Genomic DNA, 14389 nt, shown 5'->3' on the forward strand with positions numbered 1-14389 from the left:
TATTAGCTGTAGCATTACAAGAGTCGTCAAGAACATGATGTTGGGTTCTTTGAGGTGACAGTAGAGTGTCGGACAATGCTCACTCAATAACTGTTTAAGCCAAGACAGGGTCATGGCAGTCCAGAGCCTATCCCAGAAGCAGTAACGATAACAATAATAATAATAATATTATTATTATTATTATTATTATTATTATTATTATTAACAACAACTACAATATTTATAAGAGAGGCATAGAAAGAGATAATAATAAATGTTACTACTGTCATGATGAACAGAGGAGGTTGGACCCAAGTGCAGGATCATTTATTCAGAATCAAATGACTAGACGTGTTCTTGGGGTTGGGGAGGGACAAATGGTCGGTCAGTCAATCAGCAGACTGGACAGAGGCAAGGATCCGAAATCATGTTTGAGGGACAAGGCGGGCAGTTGTTATCAAAGACACGTGGAACGTGACCGGGGAACGATGACGAACAGAACTTAGAAGAGCAAAATGAGGGAGGTTTGAAAACGCAGAGGGTGTTATGTCGAGTGAAATTCCACAACTGGAAAGAAGTTGAGAAGTGTCTTTATATCCGAGAGCTCTCTCAGAGAAAGAGAGAGAAAGTGTATGCACGCATGCTCCGGTGTGTAAAACATTAAAGAAACTTTAATGTTCACTTTTCCAATGTTTGTTGGCATTTCACCTTTTTCCGATCACTTTATTATTTCCACTTTAGTTTCAGTCGTGAAAGTTTTCCTTTTCTTGGATGCATCACCATCACTTACATCGCACAGATGACTTTGGTGCCATGGTTAGGAGCGTAAAAACAAAAAAATTCAAGCCAAACACAGTAACTCACAAGATACTGTTAACAGCAACATGGTGCGACTGAAAAGAAGGAAGTCTGTCCAAACTTGGGTTCATGCATCCCGCAAGCCGACAAACTGCTGTAGACAATGTTTTGATGCTCGTCCAAAAGTAGCACCATTTGTTACGAATCATTGTATGTAATTCCAATTTTTTATATAATAGCCTTAATTATGAAGTTATTTCATTGTTACTTAAGGGTGACAAAAAAATTAACTTCCGGTCAGTAAGGGGGCAGTTCATAACTACAGGTTGTATGTAAGTCGGACATTTGTAAGTCATGGACTGCCTGTATTTCCCTTTTCTTGTGTACTCTCTGTACAGGTGGACTCCAATTTACAATGGTTCGACTTGCGATTGTTTCAACTTTACGATAGTGAGCTGGCAATAGACATTCAGTAGAAACCATACTTCAAATTTTGAATTTTGACTTTTTTCCCCGGCAAGCGATAGGGAGAGCAATACTCTCTCACTATGCTGGGCAGCGACAGAGATCAGCATCTCCAATTCTGTCACACAGAGGTGTATATTAGTTGTACTAAATGCATTTTCGACTTACGAGATTTTCAATTTATGATGAGCTTCGGGGAACATAACCCCATGATAAATCGGGACCACCTGTATTCTGTTTTGAACCTGTGCTGTGCAGAAAACCACTTTTAAAGACAAAATCACATGCAAAGTAAAACAGACCACCATTGAATCAGAAAGTTATGCATTTCTGTATACACTTAACACTTATGCATTTATGGTTATTTTAAGCATAGTGGTTAGAGCCGCTGCCTTTGGACCCAAAGGTTGCAGGTTCAAGCCTCACCTCCAGCTGAAGTACCCTTGAGCAAGGTACCTACCCTAAAATTGCTCCAGTAAAATTACCCAGCTGTAAAAATGGGTAAATAATTGTAACCTCAACACTGTAAGTTGCTTTGGAAACAAGCATCAGCTAAATGAATAAATGTTATATATATATATATATATATATATATATATGCCTAACCTGGCAACACAGGGTGCAAGGCTGGAGGGGGAGGGGACACACCCAGGACAGGACATCAGTCCATCGCAGGGCATCCCAAGCAGGACTCAAACCCCAGACCCACCAGAGAGCAGGCATAGGACAAACCTTCTGTGCCAATGCACCCCACTCTGGGACCAGATGTCCTTAATCTTTTTTGTCAATACATTTATTTATTTAGCACACATTTTTCTCCAAAGCAGCTCCAATGAACTCTACGTAGTGTTATCAGCCCACAGACCTTTCTCACCAATGTAACTTATACTGCTACATACAATGGGTCAGTCATACACACATCAGTGGAATACACTCTCTCTGTCACTCACACACTATGAGTGAATCTGAACAGCATGTCTCTTGACTGTAGAAGGAAACCAGTGCAGACACAGGGAGAACATGCAAACTCGACACAGACTGAGCAGAGAGCGAACCCTCATCCTCTCACACAATCCAGGTGCTGTGAGACACGGTGCCACTGTGCCACTTCCGTAAGCATGCAGTTTTCTAGCAGCAGTTCTGGAACACAAGAAGTGGTGCGATTTAGACAACATGTTGCACACCAGCACTCATGCCAAGAAGCCCAGGAAACCTGTCCTTGGGAATCTGTTTTCTGCCTTTAAAGAGGTTTTCTGTTCAAGCTGAGGATTTTCTGGTGAAAAAGCAGATATATCAGAAACCTGCAAGTCAAGGCTTCTGTATTCTCCTGAGGCTGAGCTGAGATTTAAAAAAGAGACCTTTACCAGTGTCTACAGCATCTTCTGTCAGCTCCATCCCTGGGTTGTGTCCCTTTTGCAAACAGTTACACAGGCTGCAAACCATTCTTTATTCCTAAGACATTAGAAATTTCCTTTGTTTCTAGAGAATGCTTCTTGAAAGCTTCTTCTGTACAAAGCTATATAAGGCTATACAAGGGATACCTTTAACATTAGTTTGGATCTGCTTTACAGCTACCTTAAATAGCTAGTGAAGGTGAATGAGATTTTAATGGCTCCCAACCAAGCAGTTACCCTGGCAGCTGGCAACAGAAAAAGTTAATTAAACAGAGATGTGATACACTTTTAAATGTCCTTGCATTACATTTTTTGGGGACAGCAACATCAAAACTTTTCTCATTCCTTCTGCATCTCAGAAACTGTCAAGACAACTCAGATATATCAGTGAAAAGAAACACTTAATAAAACAATTCAAAAAGAATTTCAGACACAGGAAGGACTGTAAATTTTAAATGCAGAACTTTATTATTGCTACACGGAAAGTGTCTGGAGCTCATCATTCTGCAGTATTTTGTGTTTGAAGTAAAGGCTTATCTGCAGATCCATTAATTCAATGATCATGTGCAGTTTATACCTTCTCATGGATTAAATTTGAGCTAGACCCAATACTGCTATGCCACTTTGGTTGGGGTGGACCATTAACACAGGTCTGGATTTCATGTGTAAAATGTTTCATGTCTAAAACAATGCTAGCCCTTCAAATGTACAACTGCTATCACTACCCAGCTGGATCTTTTTCAATGAGTGAGGACAACGGACAAGATAAAAGATAGCTGAACTGCACGAGGGAAAATATAAGGAAAGAGATCTCTGGTGTGATCTCCCCAAGGTCGTTTCACCTATACCCCTATTCTACCATACATAATTTAACAAAAAATATTTTTAAAGGTAGGAAAGAAAATAGTGTTGACTGACATCGATACTGAGTGGTCATAGAATTACCACTCATAAGGAATATAGTGTATCATCTGTGTGAAGTAAAATCTTGTGAGCAAATACCTATGAAAACACCACAGTTGCCGAACAACATAGGTGTCCTCTTTATAATCCTTTGTGAAGCCTTGACACTGGCAATGTTGGCCTGTAATGACAGGTTTTGACACACTTTGAAAGTGTCTGCTGCACTTCCATGCTGGTGCCTGCAATAATTTTCACTCTTGACATATTTCATTAGAATCACAGCAAATAAAGAGTACAAGGCAAAACAGACTAAGGGCAGAGCTGCAGGAAAAAAATGTGTAGAACATACAATCTTATAAGTTCTCCAGGACTGTTAGAGAATGGGAGGATATACAGTTATGGTAAGGGAGGAGTTGGTGTGGGAGGAGTGTGGTTTCAGTAAAAGCATTTTAATATTGTTTACACTCCTTTGGTTGTTTGAAAGCATATACTATTTAACCAAATTATGTAATCAGTATGCATCCCTTTTTATATTTAACAGACAGGAATCCATGTAGCCCACCTTGTACAGTGTACAATTGTACACAGTACTGTGGTACAGTGTGTCTAACCTCAGAAGCAAACAAAAATAAACAATTTTCTCAGCTTGTGACAATTCCTTTCTAGGGCAAGCAGCGATCACTAAAATGTAACATGCTCTGCCAAAAAATCATCCCACACATAATAATGAAATACAAGTAATGGGCTGGAAGAAATTAGAAAATTACTCATTCTCATTCATCATCACCTTGATCTTGATAATGTGATGCTGCAAATCCCGAGTCCACAATATGAGAAAAACTTCTCAGTCACTACCCTTGTTTGCCTCCAGTGTGACCCTTTGATGGTTAAATTGGGAAATAAACACAAACCCAATGATATGTCTCTTATACTAATTTATGATGAATAGGTTGCAATCAATTGATGATGCTTTTAGGTGAGAAAACTCACCTAAATTGCATATTACAAGGTATTTTTCACTTTGTAGAGGACCTGAATATCCAGTCTCACACATGCACACCCAAAAGGAGAAAAAAGACCTTATCTAAACACAAGCCAGAGGCTAATCAGATCGTTGTTGATGTACCATTGAACTTTTAATGGCTGATGGTCTTTTTTTGTTACATCATACTTCTTGAAAGCTGTTGGTTTCATGAGCAAAACTGGAAGAATACATTCAAAATAGAAGAAGCTGTATTGATACCGGAGAAGTACTGTATTATATATTGGGTTCTACTTGAAGGAAGAGCTTAAAAAAGGCAAAAAGTTGGATCTAAAGAGCTAGTGTGCACCCATGTTAAGTAAAAGCTTATGGAGTCTTAAAAACAATTATTTGAAATTACCATTTTGCATCTTCAGAACACCAGTTAAATCGGTTTTCTTTATAAAATGGACTAAGTGGAAAGAATTTTCTGCAAGAAATGTTTATGTTTGTCGAAAGAAAAATCTGACATATGCAATTACCCTATTTAATTCTCTTATTTCAAAGTTTTAAAAGTCCCCATTACAGGTCAATTTACCAAATAAAAGGAGGAGTTGTGATTTTTTTTTTGTTGCACTTTTATTCTTGATTAATTGTACTTTGTGATGCTTTTAGGAGTAACTTTTCAAAACACTTACATTACATATATTTACTCAGCAGACACTTTTCTCCAAAGCAGCTTCCAATGAACTCTATGTAGTGCTATCAGTCCACACACTGCTAGATACACTACTTACAAAGGGTCACTCATCCATACATCAGTGGAACACACTCTCTGTCTGTCACTCAAATACTATGGGTGAATCTGAACAGCATGTCTTTGGACTGTGGGAGGAAACCGGAGCAAACCCATGCAAACATGGGGAGAACATGCTAACTCCACACAGACTGGGGAGGGGTAAAACACACATTCTCTCGTACCACCCAGGCTCTGTGAGACAGCAGCGCTACTCGCTCTGCTACTGTACCACCCCAAACTGGCTTGAACTGTTTTCTAGTATGTTCTTCAATTTAGTTTATATTTGCTGCTTCTCCCATTTTTATTAAAAAAATCTCTTGGGATTTAATCTCAGAAGGCAGAGATTAATACATAAAAAGTTCCAGAATTCCAGTAAAAATGACACTGCTGTATGAATCAGAATTCCTTGGGAAGATTAAATTGCTCTGGTTTATTAATAAGATTTTGGACCTTTGTAAAGAACATTGACAATCACAACTGTCAGAACTGATTGAAAATTTAAACTGTGATTTTACAGGTGTGACATTTACAATGAATATAATGAGTTATTTTTTGAGGTCTTTTTCATCTCTGTTTAAGCCATATGTAACGTGCTTTTAAAAAGGCTAAAAATTAGGGCTTGGATAAGTCACATTACATCCATGTTCGGTAAAAGCTTCCTTAACACATGTATTGAGCTCAGTATATTTGTAGGATCAATTTTATTCATAAAAGCAAATACATGATTTTAAAATAAACTATGTAGTATTTCAATACATCCTTTGTAAAAGAAAGAAATCTTAATAGACTTAACTGAGTGACATTGCATAAAACATTTAAATGTTTCTATTAAGAGCTAAAAGAATCTCAACTTCTTTTACAGGTGGAAAAAAGTCCTTATACTGTGAAGAATCAGTCAATTCTGCTGAATAACTTAGTGAGGAGGACACTCTGGCCACATATGTTATAAAAATGCTATGATGAATCAACTATATCTGTCAACTTTAACTGTCAACTGCCCAGTACAATGTCATCATTCAAGATCCAAATAATAGTCTCCTGCTTCAGTGTACTGAAAGTTTAGAAAACTTCTTTTAACTGTAATGCCAAAATACATTACATATATCAAACATATATTAAAAATTTACACTGAATGACCATGATACCCAAACTGAGGCAGTTTTGTAATGATTTTGTAATGATTTTGTTATACTCAGAAAACGAAGGGCAAATTACAGTGTCTCTCTGAGGCATATTCTTCCTTTCATTTTCATCAGTAAATGTGGATGTTGTTTTAATTCTTTCTCATACCTGTGATGGCCAGAGGCCTGTAATATTTTGGTTTGTGGACATATCTCTCTTTCGCTCTCCACGGGTGAAGCTGGGAAGACTAATCGCAATCCCACTGTGATTGGCCAGCAGAAATAGAAAATGACTGAAAAATCACACGGCCACACCAGAAAGATTGTGGTCCTGCTGTTGTTATTGTGAGAACTTGTAGGTATGTAATTGGGGAATATAATGGTTGTATAATGATGGGCAAAGGCCCCAGCTGTGTATGTTGTCAGTATATGTAAATATCTCATTGTAAACCACCAACTACCGAGTCAAGAGTCAAGTTAGACTGATGTATTTTTGGTTTTATTTCAATAGGGTAGGTAGTGGCACAAAGAGTAGGGTTCAATTTTGTTTGTTGTGTTGGTGAGATGGCTTATGACTTGCTACTAGTCAATAAAGCAGTCCCTTTTGTGTTCTGAATGAATTGGTGCACTTCTGTCTACTACACTACCTACTATAGCAAACTCTCAAAAAGGCAAAGAGGAAACAAACACATTGTAAACTTGATCTGCTAGGATTGGTGCCTTATGTTAGGTAGCCAGAATATAGTCCACATCATTTGATTCCTAAAATGTACATCCACGTGCGATGCTTGGAGTTAGCCCATCTACGTGTGAATAATCAATATTTAACCCCCATTCTGTGAAAATTTTATATTGATAGAGTGACTCTCTTTTGTCAACAGTTGAAAATAAAGTTAACCACTCAGTATTTGTAGAAATTATGTATCATGCATGCCAGTTCCGATTTGCAGGTGACTGACATACAAAACATGCAATGAAATTTTATCCAGCAAATCTCACTCTACATGTAGGAATTGTTCTGCCAGAGAAAAAAACAGCTTCAGTATGGCAATTACTTCTTTATTGCCTTGGGACAAGGTTTGTGAGTAGGGAAAGCATGACATTAAGTTAAAATATTGCAATTTCTTTAAAAGAAACAAATAAATTGAGGAACTGTGGAATGACTTCATTCTGAGTCAATTAACTGAAGTGCCTGTTAGAGGGGTGAAGAACTGTATTTGCTTTTACACATTCGTACAAAGAAAGAACCTGAGACCAGGATATACAAAAAGAATAGAATTTATTAAAAGTACATTTTATCCTCGGTATAGAAAAATAAGAATGACTAAGGTCAACAACAAATACAGATCCTAAGTACGTGTGCCTGCTTTGGCAGAACATTTGTACAATCAATACTTACTTTTGCATTACAGCAAAGGCACTGGCGCTTGGTGGAGGGTTTGGGAGTCTAATGGTGTGTGGTGGACTGTAGTCTGTAGTCTGTTGTATATATGTATATAGCATATACTGAATATCTGCAGAATTATTCACATACTCTTGCCTTATCTATTTTTTCTGTTCCAAATTTTAGTGCTCCATTAGGTTCCCATGTGGATAATCAGGTAATGGTGTTACTTCGCCCATTCAGATTATAAATATGGAATGGCCCTGCTAATGTGGTAAGGGCAGTGTGGACTTTCAGTGATTATGACCTAATATTCTACATGGTAACAAGATTTTCTTTGAAATATTATTGACTTGAGCAGCATAAACTTGAAAAAGTAAGATGTAAAATACACATGGTATGTTTGAATAGGCAGTTACAGACACATACAAGAGACCAGGATAAACTGTGATATCAAATTATAAGCAGCAGCATCATTCAGTAAATTCAAAAACAGAACCAGCTGACCCATGATGCATCACTTCTATGTATGTTTCACATGCACTTACCTTTTGACACTTCTCATGTTTTAAATAAGAAAACTCTTTCACTCAGCAGCAAAATATAGAAAGAAATAAATGTATTCACAATCATAGTCAAACAGCATAATAAAAATATAAACATCATTACCACTTTATATAAATGATTTATTTTAAATAAATTACATAAAAACGTGTTTAAATTATGTTAACAAATTATACATTTAATTTCCCGTTAACATGTCATTCCATTCACTGACTTGAAGGATCGCTGAAACGTGTCCCTTAATATTCTCCATCTTTTTCATATTTCTACACATTTGCAAAATCTCACAGGAAAGCATCCCTTTAGAGTCGCTGCTCAGTAAATGCATTTGTCCAAAGTGACCAATACAGCCTGACCTTATTTTCATTTTAAACCTTTACCCATTTATTCAGATTTCCAGATCTGGTCAAGGCTAAAACAACAGGATCTTTCCTGGGAATGGAACTACCAAGCTTTAGGCAAAAGTAGTTCTTTAAGCATTATCACAATGAGATTGACTTCCAGGAAAGTACAACTTGTATTTTAAGAAGAGGAAACAGCAGACAATCATTATGATATGGAACAGTTGTGAATTTTTGAAAATCGTATTGGAGGAAGGTAGCCAGTTGACCATTTGTGTCTGTTTTTTAGATCGTGGTTGTAGAGTCCTGGATGATGATAATTTCTCAGCTTGCACATTCTGTTTAACATGACATGAATCCTGCCATACATTTCACAATACTGCATACAATTCAAATCCCAGTTAAGGCTGAGGAATTGACAGCTCAGTGTCGAAGGAAAACCAGTATACCCTGTTTCCTGCGAGGACTGGTATTGCTCTCCAGAATTTCAGATGTTCCTTTCTGCAGTGAGATATTTCAAGGCTGCAGCTCCATACTTTCGGGACAAATCTTGGTGGAACTCCTCTTTTAGCATACTCAGACAGTACCTGTAGCTGGAGCTGGAGCGAAACTTGGAGATGTCAAAGCTGGGGGCATGGGGCATGTGGATCATGAAGGCATTTGGTAAGATGACCAGGTCATACTCCTTGGGACGAGACAGAGAACACCAGAATTTCTTTTAATATTTGACCTGGGAGCTCAGTGTCTCAACTCCAGTAAAAAGAAGAACTCAGACAAAGTGAGAGATACAGTATGAGAGATGTGTGGCAGCTTTGATTAATAGGATGTAGGATTTAGAAGATTGGACACATTTTTTGGCATGTAATCAAACTGATGAAGGTAGCAGGTAATCAAAATTTCTTTACATATGGTATGTGACTCACCATTAAGGACCACAGTAATTAGTTAGGATCCTGATTAAATTCGACCCATTAATTTATGGTTTGGTTTGAATATTGTTACTTGCAAACTTAATTGTGATTATCTTTGTTAATTATTTCTTTCCACTGAATGTTATGAACCATTCAACAAACCAAGTGTGTTTACCTGTGCATCAAGCTCTATGATGTGAGACACCTTGTTCCAGCCAAACCCCACAAACCTCTGGTCATATTCAGGGCAGTCCCGCCGCACCACCACGTAGGGCTCAAAGTCACACTCCCACTCCACCTTGTAGGGTGTAGTGGCTGTGCGCCACTTGGCGTAGTTGGTGGGTGCATGGCCCTTGGTCCATACATGGTACCTGGTGCATACACATACACAGATGTAAGTTTATCTGTTTATCAGTGCATGGACTTCACACTGACTGACAAAATTTGACATTTGAAAAGACATTTTATCCTCACACGGTCTATTTTTGCAGGTTTCCTACAGGGTGTCAGCAAAGAAAATATGGGTGGGCCAGTGGCACAGCAAGTAGCGCTGCTGTCTCACAGCGCTTGGGTGGTGCGACAGAACGTGGGCTTGATCCCACTCAGTCTGTATGAAATTTGGCTGTTCTCCCTGTGTCTGCATGGGTTTCCTCCCAAAGGCATGTTCAGTTTTACCTGTAGTGTGTGAGTGACAGGGAGCATGTGTTCCACTGATGTATGGCTGAGTGACCCATTGTAAGTAGTTTACAGCACTAGCAGTGTAAGTCATCTTGGTGAATAAGGTGTGTGGGCCATTTATTTATTTATTTATCGTATGATCAAAAACAGATCTTCAGCAACATAGGGCAAGCTTTAAGCTGTAAAATTGACTTCATGTAGCCAGAGTTTAACGTCTATATCATCGATGTTCGTCAGGTCCACTGGCGTGGGTGTATATGTGGGGCAGTAAGTCAGTAGATGTTCTGCAGTTTGTTGCTGCTCACTGCATGGGCATCCAGGACTGTCTGCTAGTCCCATTTTGTACATGTGTGCCCTGAATCGGCCGTGCCCGGTGCGTAGTCGGTTTAGGCGCTCCCAGCAGTGTCAGTGTAGCTGGCTCCCAGGTGGTTTAGAGGACGGCACTGGGATAAATCTGTGTAGCCATGAGCCACTGTCCTTTGTCCATTGCTTTTGCCACTCAGCTTCCACCCAGGCCTTTGGTGACATGCCACTGCTGTTGTCAAGCAGCTCCACCACGCACTGATGGAAAGGTCTTCGAGATTTCAGGCGGAGTTGCTTTTGTTGGCCAGAGGTAAAAGAGGTTAGGTGACTGTAAAGCAATGAGCTTTTATCGTTAAGTAGTGTTTTGCCAGTGTTATGCACTGTGCATTTCTCCTGATATCAAGCGGAGGTATGCCGCTTGCAACAGGTAAGTAATTCATTGTTGTGGAGCAGATGCAGCCAGATACAATTCTCATTGTGGTGTTCAATGCACAGTCTACTTTGTTAATGTGGGCACTTCTAGCCCATACTCGTGCACGGTATTCTGCTGCAGAGTATATGAGTGCTATTGATGTTATTTGTAGCACTTTGAAGTTTGCTCCCCATGAGAGGCCAGCTAGTCTTCTCAATAAGTTGTTCCTTGCATTTTCTTTCTTTGACAGTTGGTCTAAAAGATGTTTATAAGAGAGTGTTCTGTCAAATGTTACTCCAGGGTATTTTGGGAAATTGTTTGAAGGAATAGCATTCGCTTTGCATGCGTGTGTGGGGTGATAACACTACATAGAGTTCATTGGAAGTTGCTTTGCAGAAAAGTGTCTGTGAAATAAATGTAATGTAAATATAGTATCAGTGTAATTGTAAATATAATATCATATAAGTATGGCATAGGGACAGCTGGTAGCTTAGTGGTTAATGCTGCTGCCAGGTGAACTATTCTAACCAAGATGAACCATCTGGTAAGCTCCATCTTCTAGGTCTGAAAAATGTGGCAACATGACAAGCTGGTGGACAACAAATCATTCAGTGTTTATCATCACAAAAATTCTAAACAAGCAGAGATTTCCTGCATATACAAAGCAACGTTTACCTGAAGGTATAGAGGGTCCCCATGTCCAGCATGGAGAGTAGCTCAGCTTTGGATTTGGGAAAGGAGAGGCGATATCTCAGGGTCTCAAAGGCAGGAACCACTAGAGCCTTCTTGGTGTGACTCATGTCAAGCTGGGTAATAGATTTTCTAATAAAAAACAAAACATAAAAACATAAAACATATTGAGAAAGATAATACCATATTGTACTATCAACACAAGCAGCACAGGGATAGAAAACATGGTTAAAAACTAGCTGAATACCATTTCCTTTACAAAAATGTTGCATTTTGTCATTTTGTAATAATACAAATAGAATTGCTATTATTTTAATTTATTTTGCTAACTCTTTAATTGAGGGGTGCAGTGGTGCAGAGAGTTTGGCCGGGTCCTACTCTCTGGTGGGTCTGGGATTCAAGTCCTGTTTGGGGTGCCTTGTGACAGACTGGCATCCCGTCCTGGGTGTGTTCCCCTCCCCCTCCAGCCCTACGCCCTATGCTGCCACATTAGGCTGTGGCTTGCCACAACCCTGCTTGGAACAAATGGCTTCAGCCAGTGAGTGTGTGTGTGTATGTGTATGTATGTATGTATGTATAATTCTTTCATTTACATCTATTTTAGCTGTTGCTTTTATCCATCGGATTTTACAAGTTTAAGCTACTTACAATCATTTACCCATTCATATGGCAGCATAATTTTTTTGGAGCAATTCTAGGGGTAGTACCTTCTTCAGGGGCACTGCAGCAGGATGTGGGATTTAAGCATAGGATCTTAAATTGTAACAACCACTGCGTGAGAAGAGCACTCTATAAAAATAAATTGAATTGAATGTATTAATGCATCAAAGTTATCTTTCAATTTTACTATGTATTGTGTCCATTCAAAAGAAAGAATAGACCAAAACATTGAAGTTTGTTACATCAGACATTTAACAGATGTCGGTCTAACATGGTTTGATTCATAAGAGAGAAAGACATCTGAAAACACACACACACACACACATTTTCAGAACCGCTTGTCCCTTATGGGGTCACGGGGAACCGGAGCCTACCCGGCAACACAGGGCATAAGGCCGGAAGGGGAAGGGGACACACCCAGGACGGGATGCCAGTCCGCCGCAAGGCACCCCAAGCGGGACTTGAACCCCAGACCCACCGGAGAGCAGGACTGCGGTCCAACCCACTGCGCCACCGCACCCCCCATCTGAAAACAATGGTAAGCCAAAGACCGTTTCAAGAAGAATTTATCAGAATTAATTGAAAAAGCAGTTACAACCTGAAACACGATGTCTTAAAAGCACGATGAGCACTGAAACATCAGCTTTAGGTCTGTTCCACTTGTGCTCTTAAACTGACAAATAAAAATAAAACACGGTTGTTTATGATAATTAAAACCCTATATTCTAATCCACCTTTCATACACTGGGAGGAAATGTGAAAGGAATCACTCGTGCAGAACAATAAATCTACTCATTGCATTTTTGTACTCGATAGAACTGGCAATTAAATTTTGCCTGATTTTTTTCTGCATATGCTGAGCATGTCACTAAATTCAGTTGCTAGGCTGCCAAAGGAAAACTGGCAAATGTCACACTGAAGTCAAGGTATTTTTTTAATTTTCAGACAAAAAGAAAATCTATCATTTCTTGAGAAATTGTAATTTCAGGTAAAATGTGATGACAAAATATATATGTGAAAAAATAACTATGCGTATGATTCAGCAAATGACATGTTGCTATAATACCATTTGTTGGGAATGTCAGTGTTTCTGCTCAAGAATTTGAGTTTCTCCACTTTGCGCTAATAGTGCTGCATGTACATTAGCAGCAAATGTTTTCTTTGATCTATCTGAATACGATGTATTTTGAAAGTACAGTATCTGTATGTGTGCTAATATTCACTTACTCACCTGAGGTAACTGTACAGGCCATACATGGGCAAGAAGTCCACGTCTGCCAGAAAGACATAGGGCGTGTTGACATGTCGGAGGGCAATGTTGCGCAGCAGGTTTACGGGGTAAAACTGGCCTTCCTTGTAAACAACATGATAGCCCACGTTCTTGCGGTTCTTGAGCACCTCTGAGGCCTGGCCATAGCGTAGGAATTGCTGGGCCTCAGCATCAGACATGTAAAGGGCCAGGCTGATGGGACCCTCCCAGTGTTTGCAGATGGCCTCCAACATCTGCAGCCTGGACAGCAAACTTGAGACAGTCAAGTGGAATAGGGCACATACCTTTCTCCCAGTTCAGTGCCATAGTATGACCTTCCAGAGTGGACTTCAGCACATTGCTTGTTGCCAAATCAGAGCCATAGCATGAGCTTCTCAAATGGATTACAGTGGGTACCACTTGCCAGTTGAATCATAACAATGATCATATCTCAATAGAGTCAATGTAATTATTCCTGTAATGCTAAATTGTATTAGGGAAGCAATTCCTTAACTCTGCCAATGAGATCTATATCCCTCATATCCTTATATCTATGTACAAATCTATATATTCCTACTTTACCCACAACCCAAAGGTAACTGTAAAAATATAACTGTAGTGACATATACATGCACAATTTAACCAAACACACACACACACATTTTCAGAACCGCTTGTCCCTTACGGGGTCACAGGGAACCGGAGCCTACCCGGCAACACAGGGCGTAAGGCCGGAGGGGGAAGGGGACGCACCCAGGACGGGACGCCAGTCCGTCA

At 39.4% G+C, this 14389-nt stretch overlaps 1 protein-coding gene across 1 annotated transcript in view; it reads right to left on the reverse strand.

Moving 5' to 3' along the window:
* Positions 1-8963: 8963 nt before the first annotated feature.
* The window catches only part of LOC108929052 (LARGE xylosyl- and glucuronyltransferase 2-like), a 38782-nt gene continuing 33356 nt past the window's right edge, over positions 8964-14389 (reverse strand). Inside the window, exons 12-15 of the mRNA XM_018743342.2 lie at positions 13595-13873; positions 11689-11835; positions 9796-9991; positions 8964-9394 (exon numbers count right to left, since the gene is read on the reverse strand). Of these exons, the coding sequence (XP_018598858.1) occupies positions 9197-9394; positions 9796-9991; positions 11689-11835; positions 13595-13873 (820 nt within the window). The 3' untranslated portion in view covers positions 8964-9196. The remainder of the gene's footprint in view (positions 9395-9795; positions 9992-11688; positions 11836-13594; positions 13874-14389) is intronic.

Source organism: Scleropages formosus, chromosome 7 (genome assembly GCF_900964775.1).
Source record: "Scleropages formosus chromosome 7, fSclFor1.1, whole genome shotgun sequence".
Lineage (NCBI taxonomy): Eukaryota > Metazoa > Chordata > Actinopteri > Osteoglossiformes > Osteoglossidae > Scleropages > Scleropages formosus.